Raw genomic sequence first — 21,626 nt, 5'->3', positions numbered from 1 at the left:
GTTTACAAAGGAAATGAAATCACAGCTCCTATATACACACACCACAAAATGGCTGACTGTTAATTAGCCAATCAGGACAAGACACAGGATGGCCAACCCCTTAAACTTTCAATAAAGTCATTTCAAAATAAAAGCTCACTAAATAATGCAAACATGCAATCACAAAATATGACAGAGAGCATTAAAGCCTAAGAAAATATAAAAAAAAACCTTTTAGATAAGTGTAAAACTCTATATTCAAAACTCATTCATTTCCTCCTGATGCAAAAACAAACGAACAAAACAATCCCATCATCCCAACCATCAAGCGATGAATCCAATGGTTGCATCTACATTGTCTGCACTGAAATATGCTGAAGTGTAATGCATATAAGTTTTTTTTATGTATATATATATATACATATATATATATATATATATGTATATATATATATATATATATATATATATATATATATATATATATATATATATATATAACAATATAATATATATATAACAAGATTATTATTTCAGAACTCTTAAAAAAGGTTTTAATGGAAAATAAATCTGCTACTGTTTTTCTAAATTATCAAGATAATAGTTTCTCTGAGTTAGGAAGATTATTATCTTGTTAATTCAGATAAACATGAGCTGATTTTTTCCCCATGAAAACTTAAATCACACATCTGAGATAATAAGCTTTGTTAATTCAGAAAAACAGAATTTCTTTCATTAAAACTTTTCTTTTAATTTTGAGATATTAATCTTGTTAATTAAGAAAAGAAGAAAAGATTTCTTCTAATGAGAACATCATGAATCTGAGATAATAATCTCAGTGATTTAGAAAAACAGAGGGAATTTTTCCATCAAAACTTTTTCTCTTAATTCTGAGATAATAATCTGAAAGTATGAACCATTTTGGATTGACGTTTATTGTGTGTATTGGTGTACTTTGACTAAGTTTCTATCTTTTGAATAAAAAAAAGCATGGTAAAATAATTAAATGAATTCAACTCTTACTTAGTACCACTAATTTCCCACCTCCACAAACAGGGACCTCGGGGAAAACCAGGTGATGCAGGTCCTCAGGGAATCCAGGGGGGCCCAGTGAGTTTCCATTTTTCCTCACTCCTATTGTTATTTCGACATAAATACTGATATAAAAATAAATAGATAATTAAATGATGACATTTTTTAGGGTGATTCAGGTCAGAGAGGAGCCATAGGTGAACCCGGGCCAGCAGGAGTGCAGGTGAGACTGAACAACGACTTTATGATCATTTCTTTTGTTTGCCTTTCAAATGTGTTATTTAAATATACATGTTATGAATTTAAGTTTCCCTCTTTGTTTCTTTACAGGGTGATCGAGGTCCACCTGGAATCAGAGGAGTGCCAGGGCCAAAAGGAGAGCCTGTGAGCATTGCTTTATCTCCATCACATCCACCTTCTTTCAAACACTGCTGCATAACATTTATTTTTTCTACATCATAACTTTGTTCTAGGGATGCACGATACTGTTTTTTTTTTGCCGATATCTGTTATGCTGATAAATAACAACTTGGCTGATACCCAATACCGATGTATCCACTTTTTTTCCCCACCTAATTTTCGATATGTCGATATTATTGTCCATCGCTACTTTTTCCCTGCCTATCTATCCTTCCATAATGCAGCTATATGAATATTTTTGATTAACAAAACCCTGTAGACGCGTGGCCTCAAGTTTCACCGAAACATAACACTTTTGTTCAAGAGCACTATATTTTTTTATGTCTTTGGTTCGGAGTGGTTTCTACATTTAAAGTAGGGCGGTACAATAATTTAAAATATTATCGAAATCGCAATATGGCCAAGTGCAGTATCCAAATGGCAGGAACTGTTGTGCAGCCCTCATTTAAAGAGAGTCACATTTGTGTGATTATCTATGTAAACCTCTCATCTTTCTCCTCAACAGGGTCTCCCTGGTCCAGATGGCCGTGAGGGAATACCCGGGCTGCCAGGGTCCAAGGTGACTACTGTCTAATTTTTAATATTTTACAGAAGTGTGTGAAATTGATTTTGGCTAAAAAACAATGAAGTGTGCTTTTAAATAGAAATTCTGCAGCTTGAATCTGTGGATGTGTCCTTAAAGAGAACTTGAAAATCCCTGTGACAGTTTGTTTCTGTTGTTTTTTAGGGTCTTACAGGGAAAAGTGGGGCTCCAGGTGATGCTGGCCCACAAGGACTTCCTGTAAGTGTGACCTCTGACCCCGAAGCATCCCTGATTCATCATTAACAGAGAGATTTGTTTATGTTTGATCTCTTGTCTCTTCTGTATGTAGGGCTTGCCAGGTGCTTATGGCCAAAAAGGAGTCAGCGGTGCAGTGGTATGATCAAAATTTACTGAGTAACACTAAACATTATTACTGATGGTCATATGTTGATTACTGTTTTTTAAATTTTTGTCCAAAGGGTAACCCAGGTGATCCAGGTGTTGTAGGAATGATGGGGTCTTCAGGGAAACAAGTGAGTTTGCAGCAGCATCCACTGTGTTACAATTAAGTCCATTTAATTATAAAGCAAAAGCCTCAGAGTAAGTATGTAAAAGCACATTAAACTATCTGCCTGTCACTCTTATAATTATTCGATTTGACATCTTATTTGTTTCCAGGGCGAGCGTGGCGAGCAGGGAGAGGTGGGACCTCCTGGACCAAGAGGCGGACCAGTGAGTCATCTGCATCTACGTTTCACTTAACAGCATAGTCACACATGAGCGAGGTTAACACCAGTGACTTAACCACACCAGTGACAAAGTTGACGCCTGTTCACTTAAATTCTATGTGAGCAGGGGGTGAATAAAACATCTGCTTCCCATGGCAAAACAAATTTGCATCTTGGCATTGTGTGGGGTTCAACTTGACCAGCGAAATCGTGGCCTCAACCAGTTAGCAAATAAGTGTGTGTAGTAATTGTTGTGTTTAATCAGAAATTATTGTGTGATATTGGTAATGAAAGATACAAAATGCCCCGCATGAGAGATGCTGCCTGGCTGGCAGTGAGTCGGAGACAGGAATGGGAAGAAGGAAAACAGAAAATGTACCAAAAACATTATATTTAGCCTACCTGTATTTATTAGCAAGCAAGATACAGGTTTTCCCCTGAGACAGAAAATATATTATAAGTCCCGCCTCCCTCCCCCTTCACTTCCTGCTCCGTCACTTGTCACTCATCTTGATGAGGCACCTGGGTGTCCCAAAAGCCTCCACAGATCTAAACATCCACGTCCTGCTGTGTGTCCAGCAGCCCAACCACGACACACTCACAGGACAGAGTAAAAGCCCCAAAATGCCTTCAGATTGTTTTAAATGTCAGAAGGTCGCGTCGTATCCTGCGCAAACCGGCTCAAAGTCTGACTGAAGGAGGTTAATAAGACCTTGGTGCTTTTCATCATGCCAACTTATGCTTCCACGCGTCCTCTGTCCTCCCGTGACCTGGATATCGCTCCCTCTCCTCCATTATAGAGGATGTTCCAATTATTTAAATGCAGCTTGACTAGTGAGGAGAGAGGAGGCTTCTGGAGGAGCTTAGAGTTAGGAAACACAGGTGTATACTATGCAGAAGTCCAATATCAAGGGGCGTGACGCAAAAGTGCTGCACCTTCACATGTGGCTCACACTTTGAATTAACTGACATGGCTTTAAACAGACGTTATGGATCCAAGGATTTCGAGCCCTTGCCCCTCCTCCTCGCATCTTTCTCTCACAATCTCGCTGGGAGGAGCTAAGATGCAAGGAAGCGATTAGAATGAGGGAACTGAGGAGACATGGTGACATGATGAAAAGCACCCCATGTGGAGTATTTTTCTTAAGGGCTGTCTGAGTGAGATTCCAACACACAGTTTATTCTTCTCCAGCATCGAAAGTAAAACTGACTTGAGCAGGAGGAACAATCAGATCTATGAGAAAAATACTACACCTTAGTCATAAAGTCTAATAACACCAGACACAACATGCACAGTCTGCTGCACAGGTCATGATCAAATATTATCTGGGGAGTGAATTCTGATGCGTCTAGCGGCCACAGAAGAAAACATCATGCAAAAACTACCGGATAAAATGTTTTATAATGCCATAAAGACACGTGCAGTCCCTCTAAATCTGGCAAAACTTTTTAAAAAATTACCTCCTGGATAATGTCTTATTATCAAATTATTATAAATACTGAGTAAAACTTGAGTGCAGTTTTTACTAACTTCAAATTGCAACTTAAATTGTAAAAAATATTAAACCCATTTTAATGTATTTAATTGTGTTTGCTACATTTTATTTTATTAAATCTGCCGGTTATCAAAGTAAACAAAAGAAAATTATACATTCACATCTTCACAAAATTCATAGCCATCCGTTTGGGCAGTGTAAGCACGCTGAGGAGCCCGTTCTCACTCCAAAGTCGTCGAAATCAGGCGCTTGAGCAGTGACTTGTGGCGTCAGACACCAAGGAAAAAAGGCATCCTATAATGTTGGCATGACATGCGGCTGGTTGCTGTTATAGTTTAATGGTGCCCAGCAGCATCAGGGGGAAATATGGCGGGACAAGGACGAAAGTTAAGGTGGTGAAAGTCCAACTGGGGCATGTGGGAGTGGTGGTGGGTGGGTCCAACAAACACTGACTTACACTCAGGAGAGCGGTGCTGCGTCCCGTAAGATTCTAAAGCCAAACTCTGTTCTTTTTTCCTAAACCTAACTACGTGTTTGTTATTGAAGGAAAAAAAGGTTAATTTGCAGTGCTGAAACAACGTAGTGCCTTCATTTTGAAAGAGACTGTATGTAAACTTTAAATTTCCTGTGAGAACGAAAGTGTATCTTGAAAACAGACAATGCATGAAACAGGCAGAGCTTGACACGGTGTCCCAGCATGTCAACAACCAACACACCCAGGGTACCTTGGACGTTGTATGTGGACGTGGAAAGTCCATGACCAAACATCAATATGTGATAAGATCGGAGTGATAATCTGTTGCGCTGAGAGGCCATTAACCAAACAGTTCTTTTTGTTGTACTTTGACAAACTTTAGGTATCTTTTTGTTAAAAATATTCTTTCCATATTTGACCTGTTCCTTTTTTCTTTTTCAGGGTGCACGAGGAGAGAAAGGGCCTGACGGGCCTTCAGGGTTACCAGGAGCCAGGGTAAGACCTGACAGAGAGTCTGTCTAATATCAGGGTTACAACACTTTAACACCACATCAAACCAACAACTGACGCAGTGTCAGAGATTAAAATCACCCAGGAAGTAAACCTGTATAGCCTGGTCTCCCTTCCTGGGTGTCAAAATATGCTGCTTTGGCAGGGTGCCTCTGGCGTTACCTTAATAATGCTGGGGACACCATTTAGACACACTAGGCTTTCAACCTACTTCAGTGTAAACCCATCCATGTCATTATTAGACAGTTAGAGCAATGGACATAGTATAAAGAGCAAAACAGTCAAAACAGTCCAACAAGTACAGGACTTTGACCCAGGAGACCAGTGTTTGTGTCCCGTGTGAAACTAAATGTAAACATTGAGTTGTTTGATTGCATTAGTTGTTTTTCATGTGAGTCAACTAACATCAACCCTGACCCATCAATCAAGGGCAGGCTGCTTTGTGTGACAGCCCGTCTGCTGATAGTGTCCTTGGCTTCCCAGTTAGTCCACTACTCATTCCTCCACAGTGCTAGCCTCTCGTCCAAATGTGATCATTGCTGGCTCCAAAAAAACAAGATGCTGAACTCAAGGCTTCAAAATGGGAGTCCAGAAAACAGTGGGTGACGTCACGGGAGCTATGTCCATTATTCTTCCCATCTATGCTTCCTGCATGTTACCATCTGAGATAGGCAACCAATGACGGGCTTACACCCACAGTCTACCACCCAGACTAGTTTGACCCTAATCTGGTGCACAAAAAAGTCTCAAGAACTTTCCAGAATGGTTGTGGCCCCAGTACTGAACCTTGTGGTACTCCAAACAATAGTTAAAAATCACGCCTCTCTATTTTAAATTACTGTTTATGTTAAGATCATAAGGCATCAAGAAAAAGAGTTACTTTATGATGTTCAAGTCAAGACAAGTTTGTCTATTCACTGTAATACCACTGAATAAATGCAAAATTGATGCGAAAAATGAGGGTTGTACGGACTGGAAACGGAAAATCACACACATGAATTTTACATTCATAAAGTATATTTCATTGCTAGTGATAAAGAATTCTAAAACTTTGTGTTTACATCTGCAATCCTGACACATCATTGTATAAGAAAAATGAATTTCTTAAGCCTGATTTGGGATTAATTCTTTCTCCATTGGTTTCTTAATGATTAAGATGCACTTGGTTAAACCTGTACATGAAGTTTTTGGAGTTTCTGACATCTCCTGCTGCAGGCCAACAAACTACAAAGGTTAAAATCATTTATTTTCTGGTAAAGCCTGAGAGGATAACAGCAGGATTATGGTATTACTGTTAGGGGAAAATAAAGATTAGCCCATGGATGGAAAAGGTGAAAAATATATTCTGATTAAGCTAAATTCAAAACAATAATCTCTTGGACTTGATTGACAGTCCAGGTCCAAAGTGCCAGTTGAACCTTTCCGCTCAGCTCTGTGCTGCTGCAAAGCTCGGCTCTATCAAACCAAGACATCAGGGCTCTGAAATACAAAGCGAGCAATCATTGTTCATAAATACTATCTCCTATTCTGAACATATTATTCAACACGACGATCATTAACCTAGATAAACCTTGTATCTGGGAACTTGAGCCTTGTGCCATGCTTTCATTAAAGAGTGGCAGGTCTTTATGAACTTCTGTCCCTGAAGTTTAGTCTCTAATCTGCCGGTGAGCGGGCATGAATGGCCTCTTGTTACAGAAATCCAAAAGCCCTGAGGGGTTTTTTCTGCAGCTCAGGGGGGGTTCAGGGCAGGAAAAGAGGCTGAGAAGCCCTGAAAGAGCTCTCTGTTCCCCAGGAATGCCTGAAACCCGTCGGCCCACTGTACACCATAATCAGTACCCACACACACCCAGAAATATGTGAGGGAGGGTGGATGGCTGGATGATTGGGAGTGGGGGGGGTCGTCAGGTCCTTCCAGCTTCACCGTTCAGATGATGTGAAGCTGGAAATGTTTTTATTTTTTCTGTGGATGTGGTCAGGTTAAGGTTGGAGAGGTGACTTTTCTGAGCTTCACACAGTCAGTCTTGTGTTATGATTCTGTGTGTGTATTCGTGTGTTTATTTTCTTTAATGTGTGTGTTTTAACAGGGAGCTAAAGGGGACCCAGGCCTTCCTGGACTTCCTGGTCCTGCTGGTTATCGTGGGCAGAAGGGCGACAGGGTAAGAGACACAATATGACACACAGATTACCTTTTAAAGTGGAGCCATGTGAGTGCAAGAGATAAAAATTAGCAGTCAGCAGGTGCTAGATAAGGGGTGGGCAAACTGTGGCTCTGCAACCACATCTCCAGTGGCTCCCTGTGGCTTTGGCAAAAAATTATATAGAAATTAATCACAGCCCTTTATTAAAATTTTAGTTTTTCAGTGTCGTAGGCCTTGGGTGATTCTTATAAATCGCAATTGTAAAAATGTGCAGCCTGTACACAGAATTAAAAAAAAAAATGTTTTTACATTTCATCAACTAAATGTGTGTCATACCCAAACACCTTTTCCTTTATTTATTCAAAACCTCAGTAGTGGTGGCTTGTCTTGGATCTCCCTACCTAAACTAGCTATGAATTCCAGATCGAAAAAAAAGTCTTGGAAGACAATAGAGACTTAAACAGTGCATGGACATACTCTTGCTTTTACCGCCAACCCAAGTACCCAACAATCATAAATAGTAAGGTATGGCTTAAATATGTTTTGTGGCTCTAGGCTCTATAACCCCAGCTCAGCTTATATAATTACAGTCTAGCTCAAACACATTGTACTGATTTTTGCTGATTAGAACGGTCTAAGGTTGAATTTGGGTGGAGCTGTGGTGGGAATTTATTAATGTCAACCTCAAAAGAATCATACAGGTATAAATAGGCTCCTCTAAAAGGTGGTACAACTCTAACAGGACACAGAGTAGGGAGGAAGTATAATCAGCCAATCACCTGCATGAGTAATGTGCAGTGAATTTTGCTATGACCAGCGGGCAGTGTTTTTTTTTTTTTTGGCTGTTGTCAACATGGTGGCCAGACCACAAACTCTCCTTTTACAGCTAAACAGTACACTGAAATATGTTCCAGAAAACATAAACAATGCAGTAACAGAATCTTGATTCATATTTGACCAGAGTTGCCTAGTCTGACAGTTTGCCTGACGTTCACAAGGAGTAACTGACAAGATTGACAGCTGCGTTAGAGACCCTTCGGCTCTGATAGGTTGCTTTTGTTGATATGCTGTAATGTTATTAAAGCACTAAGAGGAGGAAGAGACTCATTTTTTGTAAAATCTGCTAATGTTGTACTGTGTGGATAGTTTCAGTAAATATGACAAAAAGTAATTTTTATAAAAGTATCCAACCACAGCTTAAAATTGAATTACTTTGCAAATAAATAGCGACATGGTGGGGCAGTGGTTAGCATTGTCGCCTCACAGCAGTGTTCTCCCTGTGTCAGCATGTGTGCTCCAGCTTCCTCCCACAGTCCAAAGACATGCAGGTTAATTGGTGACTCTAAATTGTCCGTAGGTGTGAATGTGAGTGTGAATGGTTGTCTGTCTCTATGTGTCAGCCCTGTGATACTCTGGTGACCTGTCCAGGGTGAACCCTGCCTCTCACACAGTGTCAGCTGGGATAGGCTCCACCCCCCCGCGACCCTCAACAGGATAAGCGGTTACAGAAAATGAATGAATGGAAATAAATGAATGAATAAATGTCAGGCTCCCTTCTGGTCAGAATTCATATTTAAACACAGTTTTGTGAGGTAGTTTCCATTTAAGAGCTTTGCCTATTGTTTAGCTTAAAGCTAAAGCTAATTGATATTCTTAGGGTTAAATTTGATTCAACTTTATTGTCATTGCACAACAGGTTCTATGACAACAAATGCAGTTTAGCTTTGAAACGAAAGTGCAGAATTATGTACATATGTATAGGAGAAGTGAAAAGGAGGAAATTTGAAGGTGATATGTTAATGCTGTGTTCATGACTTGTTTCTGCTGCCCCCAAGTGGACAAAAAAAATCACTTACTGCAGGTTTAAAGAATGAGTTTTAGTTATATCGAAGATTAAAACAAAATATCAGCCACTGTCTACTTCAGTGTGAGGAGAAAAAAATGTAAGAGTTTAAGTTAAATCAGATTGAAGATGGCAGGATCAAATATGGGTTCCCAAGGTTATGAAAATTTTACTTGTTTGAAGAATATCAAATAGTTTCAGATACTCATCACGTTCTTTTTTCTCAGGGTGCAGTCGGTCTCGATGGTCCAAAGGGAGACCAGGTATGTTTCATTAGTTGTAATATTACACCTGCTATTTAAACTCAGATTACAGAGTGCTGAGTTGGAGCACAGTAAGTGCCAGAAATCTGTCATGCATCTTTATTTCAGGGACCTCCAGGTGCTGAAGGAACACCAGGAGAGGGCGGAGATGTGGTGAGTGATCAACAACTGAAACACTGCTTTTGACTACATTTTTAGACAGACAGCAGTGTTTGTGTGTTGAGGGAAAGGAATCATTTACAGGAAATAATAAAGTCTTGAGTGTGTTGTGGCTGTAAGGCAGTCAGATCCTGTCTTTTGTTTCTTTTTAAGTCTGGTACTATGAAATGAAAAATGTGTATAAGGATAATTTCCTTTCAATTAAACTGTCTTTCACTCCACAGTGTGTGGATGCAACTTTCTGCAGACATTCATTTATTCACCTTTTCTCTTACAGGGTGATCCAGGAGAACCAGGAGAGAAAGGATCGGTATGTTCACCTGAACAAAGCATCACAACCAGATCACAACTCTTTCACAGTGCACAAAATATTTTCCCCCCATTCTTGTTTACATCCTGCTGCTGTTTAAGGGACATAATCAGCTGCTTCACTGCAGTTTGTTCGTGAGCTTTAACTGTGAAGCAGCTGCAGAACTGTTTGAGGTTGCCATGAAATGCTGATGCTTTCCCTTATGTTTTTTTTTTTTAGACATTGTTTTTCGGGTTGTCCGTCCATCTCTACATTCTTTTGTTGCATTCCATTCTTGTCAGTGTGCCTTGAGGGAATTTTTCCAAATTTGGCACAAACGTCCACTTGGACTCAAGGATGAACTACTTTTTTGATGGTTGAAGGCCAAAGTCACTGTGACATTGCATCTGTCTCATTCTTGTGAACACGATATCTCAAGAACACCTTTTACGGATTTTTTTTTTTTTTTTTTTCAAATTTGGCACAAACGTTCACTTGAACTCAAAGATTAACTGATTCAAATTTGGTGGTCATGGGTGAAAGGTCAAGGTCACTGTGACCTCATCCATTTCATTCTCATGAACATGATATCACAAAAACACCTTGAGGGGATTTCTTTAGACTTGGCACAAATGTCCAGTTGGAACTGATTCAATTAGATGGTCATAAGTCAAAGGGCAAGGCCACTGTGACCTTGCGTCTGACTCATTCTAATAAACATGATATCTCAAGGACACCTTTAGAGAATTTCCTCAAATTTGGTTCAAATGTCCACTTGGACTCAGAAATGAACTGATTAGATTTGGTGGTCGAAGGTCAAAGGTCAAGATCACTGTGACCTCATCCGTTTCATTCTCACAAACATGATATCACAAGAGCACCTTGAGGGAATTTCTTCAGACTTGGCCCAAACGTCCAGTTGGAACTGATTCAATTAGATGGTCATAGGTCAAAGGGTCAAGGCCACTGTGACCTTGTGTCCTTCTTATTCTAATGAAAGCGATATCTCAAGGACACCTTTAGAGAATTTCCTCAAATTTGGTTCAAATGTCCATGTGTACTCAACAATGAACTGATTAGCATTTGGTGGTTGAAGGTCAAAGGTCAAGATCACAGTGACATCATAATGTCCCTGATCTCACAACAGTCTCAAAAAAGAATAAATTTGATGTTTAGATTTGTTTCTTCACCTCTCACTGAGTTCTCAAGTTGTGTGCATCCTATGTGATGTAATCATCCTAAATGTTAGTGTCTCCCTGCTGCTGTTGATCACAGACAGGCCCACCAGGAGAGACAGGGAATAAAGGACCTGAGGGCAGCCGAGGACAACACGGGAAAGAGGGCAAGGAGGGCCAACCGGGACCTCGTGGCATGCAGGGCGACATGGGGGTACCAGGCCTGCCGGGATCTCAGGGACCAGCGGTGAGAAGTTTAATCTGCACACTGCTCTGCGACAGCTTTATGCTGCTTATTGTACAGTGTGTTCCCTCAGCTGAGGGACACATTACGTCCTGGTGAAAGTAAGAAAATAAATTCAAAATCATTCTTCAGGGAGGGTTTTGGCATTATTACAGAATGTGCTGGCAGTGGTTTGTCCTTAAACATTAGTTCTATTGAATCAAGTATATTTTGCTGAGGCAGCACTCCAGGGCCGCGCTTGCATGTGATGTTTGCTCGTAACATTAGATATGAACAAATGGCTCATCACTATTATCAATCTCTGTTTGTTCAGGGAAAATCACCAACAGATACACACATCAAACAAGTCTGCATGAGGGTAATGCAAGGTAAGTGTTTGTCGCCTTCTCACAAAACTCTGTTTGTGCTCCACATTAAAGTGGATCTAAATAAATGTTTCTGCTTTAATTTATTATAACAGAGTCAATTTAACTGCACAGTGTAAAGGCTACAGAATAATGACACCATCTTCGTTTAGCCTCTCTTTCACAATACAATTCTGTCGGCCACCGGGAGTGATCTCCCGAGAAAATAAAGGCTCCGTTTACAGCGCGAAGGAAATGTGTCAACCAGTGAGCAACCAAACAGGAAGAGGATAGTGCTTTTGTTTTTCCCAGTAGCTCCCCCACTTACCAAAGAGTATTATTATAAGTTCTTTGCACTTTTTTTCTCGATAGAGGAAATGTCTTAATTACATGATGAGACTACATCTGTGATTCTTTGTTGGACCTACAGAGGGCACTCCAGGTGTCAGAGCTCTGACCTTTCAGCTTAAACAAGATGGACTCTGTTATAACTCTTATTATTCAATTTCATCACTTTATTAAATAACACAAAAGATGACTTTGTTCACTTCTGCCACCACACAAAATATGCAATTAAAGTCAAGCCTGTCAGTCCAACAAGCTGATATATATTATACTTTATTCTGAGATAATGTGGAAAAGTATTTCACATTTAAAGGAACACTTCAGGTAACTGTCACTACTTTTTACTTAAGTCCTGTAAAAGCTGTATACTCAATCTTGAAAGTTGCTCTGGACGACTGTCAGCGTCTAAATGTAAATGTCAAACATGTCCTCCTGTGTCACAGAGCAGCTGGCCCAGCTAGCAGCTAGCCTGAGCAGGCCTGAGTCAGGCATCTCTGGGCTGCCTGGTCCCCCTGGCCCACCTGGACCTCCAGGCCCCGCCGGAGAGAATGGGTTCCCCGGACACACCGGATCACGAGGACTGCCCGGTCTGAAGGGTCCAGCTGGGCTTATGGGTCGCAAAGGACTGAAAGGTAAGATTCAGATCAGCAGTTTTATAACCGTGTGGATACGTGACTATAATACGCCTTCTCCACCAAAATTAGCGTGTGTATGCAGGTTTTTGAAACATGTGAACACCCACTAATCCAGTGGACTAAAGCTGTGTTCACAGCTCTGTAGTACTGTAGCAGACGAGTTTGCCTTTCTGTTTTATGTTTTTTTTTTTTTTTTTGTCTGGTGTGTCACATTTGACGTTACATACGCCCCGTAAAACAGGTTAGTAAACAGTAGCAAGCAGCATGGAGGTCAGTGAAAATGTTACGTAGGTTGCTTTTTTTAAAAAAATATCTGTTTATTATTCAGTCTCTCTTTTAAACTCAATGCAGACTATATTTGGATTAATGTTCACTGTTTCGTTAGGTTCAGTTTTAGCCTTGTTTGGTTTAGGTAAAGATCATGGTTTGAGTTAAAATAAGTAGGTTTGTTACATGACATAATGTGACATTATGTGAGTTAACTTATGTACCTCAGTAAAAATAAGTCATGAACAGCTCCTGGGTCAAAGTCCTGTGTTTGTTTGACCCATCCATCCACCCCGAACTCCTCCCTGCTCTTTCAACGAAGTCACCTGACTTCCTCTTTTACCCCTGCCATAATTACTGCGGCCACTAGAGGCCACCGCCTAACAATTAACATAAATAAAGGAGGTAGAGCAGGACCATGCTACCTTATATCTAGTCTAATAATGACAACTGATAACAGCCATTTAATGTGCTGATAATGGCTGATAACATTCGAAGTGTGTGACTGAATCGCTCTGTTGCCTTTGACATGAACAAGAAGGATGACAGAATAACTCTCTCCACCAAACATGATTATTTTCTATCCCTAATATCATCACAAGGGAAACAGTAAGTTATACATTTCTCCACAAAGTCACTCTGACTCTTAAGACTCTGACTTCTGTGGGAAAAAAAAAGGATCGCTATTGTGTTTCTTCAGGGAAGTTGAAAATTTGACCTCCATGCAGCATCCAGTGGTAATTAACTCACATTAGTTGTGGTTGCTGCTCAGTTCTGTGGTCTGAGTTGAGGGTTTTGAGATGGTAAGGAGACGTGCTTTGAAGTGATTTGAATTTATGCAGTTTATTTTGTTATATTCATTTAGTCACAGTGGGCCACAACTCAGTTTTTAGTGCCACAATAATCCCTGTCCTGCTGTTTTTTAATCAATTTTTTTATAAACTGTAGCTCATAAGGGGCTTTATAATCTGTAATCTGTAAAGCATACAGCACCCCCTGCACTTAGGCCCTGATCTGAATGACAAAAATCATCTCAAATTCCACACAGTAAGATGTACAGATTTTAAAACTGGGAAAGGAGAGCACTGCTATTAGATCTGTACTCAGAAAATCTGATTTGAGGTATTGGAATTGATCCTAGGAGAAAAAAAAGTCACATTAGTGCAGAAAAAATAAGCAATTTGCAGATCTGATCTTGTTAAATTCAAACTTGTACATTTGTAGGCTCTAAATGTCTGTGATATTTCAATAAATTAATGGTCAAAACTGAGAGGATTTCTTCTGGCCATGAGCTTATGATGTCATGTTTTTTTATTTTATTTTATGTGTTCTTATTTATATCCTGTTCTGACCCCCTCAGGGATCAATCATCCTAATGCTAATTAAGGAGCAGATGAGGTGTAAAGTCTGAGCTTGAACTTCAGCTAATTATGGTAACTTCAATTATGTGTATCCTCTTGGTGATGATTATGTTTCATGTCTGCAGGTGACCAGGGTGACAAAGGGGACAGAGGACCCACAACGAGAGGACCCAAAGGAGCGCCAGGTGCCCCCGGTCTAACAGGTACATGACAAGGAAATCTGAATTTAGCAACAAATGGCCTCAATGTCTGACTCCAGTGCCTCTAAATCAAAGACTTAGCATTATTTAGGAAAGGCAAAATCACATCAGTGGGTAAAAATAATACTATATGCACCGTTTTCAACATCATTAGAAATCCATACCTTTATTTCCTGCTTGCAAATGCAGTTTCATGCCATTACAAAGAAAACAGAAAACACAAACAAACATCAAACTCATGGCAGGAAACATCAAGATAATGTGGAAAGTGTGGGGAAAGAATTGTAGCAACCTTAACAAGGTTACAAAGTGCCTTACAGAAAAAAAAATTAGCACAAAACCCCCCAAAACAAATACAAAAAATGAAAAAGACAAATTTGGATATAATGGGTGTATTTTCTACACTGCTGTGCTGCTTTACTAATTCCATAGTTCATTGTCCTTTAAATGTCTTATAATTTTATTATCTTAAAAAAAACTTGCTTCATACGGACATAATTTTATAATTTTATCATTTTGTCTAGGAAAGTTCAAGCAATATTTGTTAACATGAGTTACCGTCTCTCAAAGCAACCTGGTCTCACTTTTGTTGCCAGACCTAACCACAAACCTTTGTTGCCTAAACAAAAGGAACTAATCCTACGTTCTAAGTTTAATTTGAAAGGAGACTGTATGCATATAATGAGCAGAAGCTGCACATTTCCTGTGAAAAAGGAAGTTTATTTTGAAAAGACACAATGCATGTAACGAGCGTAAAAATGACACACTGTCCTGAACGTCCAAAATGTGACACTGGATCAGTACTAGATCATTGTATTTTGACGTGAAGGATCACTGACCAAGTGTCACTTTTGACAAGCTGGAATTACGAGTATGTTGCTCTGCGGCAGAAACCAGAGAAGTTAAGAAGCTACAAATAAACTCCCACACTGGACGTGTCAAGCTGCAGCTCGTTAACAGGCGACCACGCATATACGACTACTTTTCTGGACCTTCTCCACCTCTGTGTTAGCTTTAAAATCATGTGTGGACAGCCCCTAATTAAACTTCATCTCTCACCTGAAGAGCCAAACTCCAGAGCTATGACTCACCAGGCAATATCTTTTTGGCCATTGTCTTTATAATGACGGGATTGTGGGTTGTTTAGTTTGGGATATTTCTCGACCTTAAAAACAAGTCTCTCCATGGAGCGGAGAGGAGTCGAGCTGCTACGGGAGCTGGTATGTACAAGCAGAGAACAAGTGGGGGAAAAGTGCATGTTATTCCGGGGGTGGTGAGGCTGGAAATAGGACAGTGGTGTGAAGTGCTGTGGGGTGGCACCGATGCACGTTTAGCGACCACCGGTGTCGGGTTGTACATTGAAAATAATAAGGTGTAGAAAACGCTGAAACACTCTTCTCTCTCTGACAACGCAACGGCGTGCCGTTTATTAATGTCCCAAAGGTATTTGGTGAATTATAACCATTAACAAACATTAAGAGTCACTACAAAGGGTGTATTTTTTGACACGTGGTGTTCGTTACTGGTGTGTTTTGGACTTGTGATGTCATCAAGTGTAAAGTCTGGAGCTGCTCCGTAGACAATGAATGGGAGCCTGATTTTTATGGACGCACAGAATGAGCTTATTTCTGTTTTAGTGTTCTCAGTTCTGAAACAGAAAATGTACCCATGTACTCAGAACATTCCCCTGACTGCTCTCATGCTCTCTGTATCATCTATCTGTCACCATTCATTGTCTATGGAACAGCTCCAGGCTTTATACCCTATGACATCACTAATTTCAGTTTGAGCACTCTATTTTGGGGGGTTTTGGAGGGAGTTGTTCATGTTTCCACATATTTTTGGATAGTCTTAGACCATGGGAATAACATGTATGGATTTTGAAAATGGGTGTCGTTCCCCTTTAAATGTTGTAGAAACACAAGCAGCCTAAAATGAGCAAAAACTTTAAATCAGAAACTGTGTGATTGAAGACCAAGTAAACAAGACATATCTGACATAGATAACTTATTGTGGAACAAAACAAAACTCATATTTGTATTCAGCGTTCTGCTCTGAGGCCCTTCAGCAGGGTAGACACTTTGTGTTTTGAAGAATCTGTTTCACTTGTATTCTCTTCTCTCTGCTCTTCTCTCAGGTGAACCTGGTCGACCGGCTTACGGCAAAGACGGTCGTGACGGTGAGAGGGGACCCCGTGGTGTTCCCGGTGTGACCGGTGTTCCCGGGCCTCCTGGTCATCCTGGTATGAACGGTTACTGTGAGTCGTCGCAGTGCATCCTGCCCATGGTGGCGTCGCCGGTTTCTGCAAAGGACTCGAACATGAAGGGCCCCAGTGACATGTGAGGAGGGGCCGGAGCGGAGAACTGAGAGACTGGAGGAGAAATGGAAGATCCATGGAAAATTTGTCCATGTTTGTCTTTTTTTTTTTTTTTTTTTTAAATTTGGCGAGCTCATTTGGAAAGTAATTTTGTTCTTTTGAAGCCATCTTTGGGGTTTTAAACTGACATGAAGGTGGACACTGAACAGCAAACATCAGCTTTTGAAACTCCTTTGCATAAAAAGTTTCATTTTACCTCACTTCCTGCCATCTCTGTACTGTAAAATTAAAGAAGCGAAGAACTCACTGTGTATGTGCAAACCCACCAGCACCAGCCACATTTCTACCCAAGCAACAAGACGAGTCTGAAAGTTTTTCTGTATGTTTATGTAAATGTGTCAATACGCAAATTATACAGCTGGATGACGTACATTTTGTTTGTGAGTATCTTTGTTGTTTACCCACTTTAATCCCCCCCTCCTCTAAATGTAGGATATGTTTGATAATTTCTGTCATGACGACTGTTGTTTTTGTGATTAGAGGGTAGCGATGTGTAAAAAACCCCTCTGGTAGTTTTATATGACTTCTTATTTATTATATCAAGGTTCAAGGTGACATCTTCGAGTTGTACAAAGGAGGAAATAAACACATTTTGATAACCTCTTGCATGTTTTGTATGGACGAGAACGGCCCAAAACAACCAGGACTGTGCCTGAAAAATTAAAATTAAAACTGAATTTCTGTGATCAACACCTTTAAGACACTTCTTCCTGCAAATTAAACCTGCTGATCCTGGTGTGAAGATAAAACATGCAGTCATTCTTTAAAGGGAGAGTTCACTCCCAAATCAAAAGCACATATGTTTCCTCTCAGCTGTAGTGCTGTGCATCAGTGTAGCTTGTTTGGGTGTGAGGTGCCAAGTGTTAGATATCGGCCGTAGAGATGTGTGCCCTCTCTCCAGTATAATGGAACTAGATGGCACTCAGCCTGTGGTGCTCAAAGCGCCAAGAAAATACATTTGAAAAACTTCAGAAGCAATGCCTCTCCCCAGAAATCATGACCTGATTATTCAAGATAATCCACAGACCTTATTGCGAGCAGGTTCATGTAGGAACTATTTTCTTTCTACTAAACTACACCTGCCAACCGCATCACCGCGCAGCAGGAAGCATGCTTTTACTCCTAGCTCACCTAGCACCACTGAGCTAGCTAACGTTACAGCTCAGATGAGGAGGACACCATTAATGTTTACATCTTACGCTGTCAGGAGCACAAGCCTCTCGTCCATGAGTAGATGCACACTTCCTTCTGCGCAGTGATATGGTTTGTGGGTGTAGTTTGGTGGAAAGAAAATAGTTCCTCCAACACTCAGCAACTCGCACCAAAACAATGCAGACCTATGAACAGCACTACAGGTTAAGAGGATAAAAATGTGTTTTTGATTTTAGGGTGAACTGTCCCTTTAAGGGCCAACGCCAAACATTTTTTAAGACTGAAGCTGTCTTTAAATTTGACAGTTTTCCTGCCAGTCAAGTATTAAATATTTCCTATGAGGGCTTATACAACAGATTTCTTTCTGGTGTGATAATATAATATAACAGCAGTTAGATAATTAACTGATTCAGCCTGCAATAAATTATTATTACAGTGACTTTAAGCCTTAAAACGTCAGCAGCTTAATGCATCTGTCTGATCATTCACAACGACTTGTAGGATTTCCTCCTGATTAGCTCATAAAATACTTTTAAATACAACAATTTGACACCAGAGCTGACAGCTGAGTGCACCTTAATGCTGCATTAATTTATCTTAATTTATTAAAAATGATATAGAAGGGTTTTTTTTACACCTCTAGCATTCAGTTAGCAGTAAATGACAAAGAATTTAACAGATTAAACAAAAGGATTGAACCTTTGTTTAGTTGTGTTTGAGTGTCCCAGTGAAATCAAACCAACTGCAATCATTTAATTCTTTAACAGCTGAGACGAAGCTGCTGCAGACTTTGCCACCAGAAAGTTCTCTGGTTAAAATTCTATATCAGGATATTTGTCAGAAATACAGGAAGAGGAAGAAGAAGAAGAAGAAGAAGAAAAAGAAGAAGTACAAGAAGAAGAAGAAGAAGAACAACAACAACAACAACAACAAGAACAAGAGGAAGAACAAGAACAAGAAGAACAACAAGGTCAACAATAACAAGAACAATAAGAACAACGAGAAGAAGAACAACAAGAACAACAAGGTCAACGAGAAGAAGAACAACAAGAACAAGAACAAGAACAAGAGGAAGAACAAGGTCAACAAGAACAAGAACAACAAGGTCAACAAGAACAACAATAACAAGAACAAGAGGAAGAACAAGAACAACAACAAGAACAACAAGGACAAGAACAACAACAACAACAACAACAACAACAACAACTAGGGCAACAAGAACAACAAGAACAAGAGGAAGAACAAGAACAACAATAACAAGAACAAGAGGAAGAACAAGAACAACAACAAGAACAACAAGGACAAGAACAACAACAACAACAAGAACAACTAGGGCAACAAGAACAACAAGAACAAGAGGAAGAACAAGAACAACAAGAACAGGAGGAAGAACAAGAACAACTAGAACAGGAGGAAGAAAAAGAACAAGAACAACAAGAACAACAAGAACAGGAGGAGGAAAAGAGCAACAAGAACAACAACAAGAACAACTAGGGCAACAAGAACAAGAACAAGAGGAAGAACAAGAACAACAAGAACAAGAGGAAGAACAAGAACAACAAGAACAGAAGGAAGAACAAGAACAACAAGAACGGGAGGAAGAACAAGAACAAGAACAACAAGAACAACAAGAACAGGAGGAGGAACAAGAGCAACAAGAACAACAACAAGAACAACTAGGGCAACAAGAACAAGAGGAAGAACAAGAACAACAAGAACAAGAGGAAGAACAACAAGAACAAGAACAAAAACAAGAAGAAGAAGAACAACAGCAGCAGCAGCAACAAGAAGAAGAAGAACAACAACAACAACAACAAGAGGAAGAACAACAAGAACATCAAGAGGAAGAAGAAGAAGAAGAGGAAGAAGAAGAGGAAGAAGAGGAAGGCAGCGATGATGGCTTTGGGGCTGTAAATGCTGAGGGCTGTATATTTAAAAATGACCACAAGGGGGCAAACCACCAGGTGGTGGCCATACCATCATCTAAATCAATTAAACTGTTTAAACCTCATTAAGACAAGAGTTCAAAGAAGCTTAAAGTTCTTTCTGCGCTGTTACTACTCATGTTTTGATGCCCAGACGAGAGCAGCTCAGACTGAGTGTAATGAATGTGCGGCATTGACCATTATCTGTTATCTGTCAAATATATAGCAGAGTAGTTTCTGTCTTTCCAGTCACCTTCGCTGTAATGTTGACAATCTTGGAGAGCTTGTTTTTGCTCTTTGCACTCACGTTGTCGTACCATGCTGTAATGTTGAATGTTAAAATGCCTTCAACCAGGCCTCTGCATGCTATTTCAAGTATGTGTGGGCTAACACCGAAGCTCTTCAGCGTCCTGATTAAAGACAGGTGCTGATTGGCTCTCGGAGCTTTCATTAAAGTCAAGGTCTGATCAGTAATTGCACTTAAATTGTTCAGCTTTTTCTACAGGCTGGTTATTCAGTGTGACAGGGAGGATATGACTCTGCTGAATAAAACTTGACACAAGCACAATACACAGAAGGTGCACTGTGCTCTCTAAGAGGTATTATTGTTGGTGCCGCTGTTGTAAGGACAACCTGATCACTTTCTGTTTTCCTCAGAGCCTAGCAACGACCAGTAACACAAGACATGCTGCATTCTGTTTTCCACAGTTACTGTGGTTATTAAGAACTTTCATTCATACCCTTTGGAAACTGGGGAGAGCAGCTGATCGGGGAAAACAAAAGTGCTATCCTCGTCCTGTTTTGGTTGTGCAGCAAGGCAAGGCAGATACAGAAAAGAGTGAAGAGGGGAAGAAAAAGATTTCAAAGGTGAAATTAATGACTAAATGATTTACAATTGCAGACAAGAGGTGCAAAGACAAAAACATATTTAAAATGATTTAAAATTGAGTTAGTAAAAATGAGGTTGCAGTTGCGACAGTGCGGAGAAGGCATTGTAATAAAGGAATGTATTTTATTGGGATTTTATGTGATAGACCAACACAAAGTAGCACAAAATTGTGAAGTGGATGGAAAATGATACGTAGTGTTCAAGATTTTTTACAAATAAAAATCTAAAAAGCGTGGATATGTGTTCAGCCCTCTTTACTCTAGTACCCCTGAATAAAATCCAGCGCAACCACATGCCTTCAGAGTTCACCTAATTAGTAAATAGAGTCCATGTGTGCTTCAATCTCGGTACAAATACAACTGTTCTGTGAAGGCCTCAGAGGTTTGTTAGAGAACATTAGTGAACAACAGTATCATGAAGACTAAGGAACACACCAGACAGGTCAGGGATAAACATGTGGAGAAGTTTAAAGGCAGGGTTAGGTTATAAAAACATATCCAAAGCTTTAAACATCTCACAGAGCACTGTTTAATCCATCATCCAAAATGGAAAGCGTATGGCACAACTGCAAACCTACCACGGCATGGCCGTAAACCTAAACTGACAAGCTGGGCAAGCAGAGCATTAATCAGAGAAGCAGCCAAGAGGCCCATGGTAACTCTGGAGGAGCTGCAGAAATCCACACCTCAGGTGGGACAATCTGCCCACAGGACAACTCAACAAATCTGGCTTTTATGGAAGAGTGGCAAGAAGAAAGCCATTGTTGAAAGAAAGCAATAAGAAGTCGGTTTGCATTTGCCACAAGCCATGTAGGGGACACAGCAAACATGTGGAAGAAGGTGCTCTGGTCAGAT

At 40.1% G+C, this 21,626-nt stretch overlaps 1 protein-coding gene across 1 annotated transcript in view; it reads left to right on the top strand.

Annotated features, from left to right (window-relative positions):
* The window catches only part of col9a1a (collagen, type IX, alpha 1a), a 29,734-nt gene extending 12,329 nt beyond the window's left edge, over positions 1-17,405 (top strand). The window contains exons 15-32 of the mRNA XM_033624348.2: positions 1,036-1,089; positions 1,181-1,234; positions 1,342-1,395; positions 1,937-1,990; positions 2,159-2,212; positions 2,304-2,348; positions 2,434-2,487; positions 2,633-2,686; positions 5,095-5,148; positions 7,251-7,322; positions 9,375-9,410; positions 9,519-9,563; positions 9,847-9,879; positions 11,134-11,280; positions 11,591-11,645; positions 12,410-12,598; positions 14,355-14,432; positions 16,567-17,405. Coding sequence (XP_033480239.2) covers positions 1,036-1,089; positions 1,181-1,234; positions 1,342-1,395; positions 1,937-1,990; positions 2,159-2,212; positions 2,304-2,348; positions 2,434-2,487; positions 2,633-2,686; positions 5,095-5,148; positions 7,251-7,322; positions 9,375-9,410; positions 9,519-9,563; positions 9,847-9,879; positions 11,134-11,280; positions 11,591-11,645; positions 12,410-12,598; positions 14,355-14,432; positions 16,567-16,772 — 1,338 coding nt within the window. The 3' untranslated portion in view covers positions 16,773-17,405. The remainder of the gene's footprint in view (positions 1-1,035; positions 1,090-1,180; positions 1,235-1,341; positions 1,396-1,936; positions 1,991-2,158; positions 2,213-2,303; positions 2,349-2,433; positions 2,488-2,632; positions 2,687-5,094; positions 5,149-7,250; positions 7,323-9,374; positions 9,411-9,518; positions 9,564-9,846; positions 9,880-11,133; positions 11,281-11,590; positions 11,646-12,409; positions 12,599-14,354; positions 14,433-16,566) is intronic.
* The last annotated feature ends 4,221 nt before the right edge of the window (positions 17,406-21,626 follow it).

The sequence above is a fragment of the Epinephelus lanceolatus genome, chromosome 3, assembly GCF_041903045.1.
Source record: "Epinephelus lanceolatus isolate andai-2023 chromosome 3, ASM4190304v1, whole genome shotgun sequence".
In the NCBI taxonomy this organism is placed as follows: domain Eukaryota; kingdom Metazoa; phylum Chordata; class Actinopteri; order Perciformes; family Serranidae; genus Epinephelus; species Epinephelus lanceolatus.
This window is presented reverse-complemented; position numbering and strand designations above follow the sequence as displayed.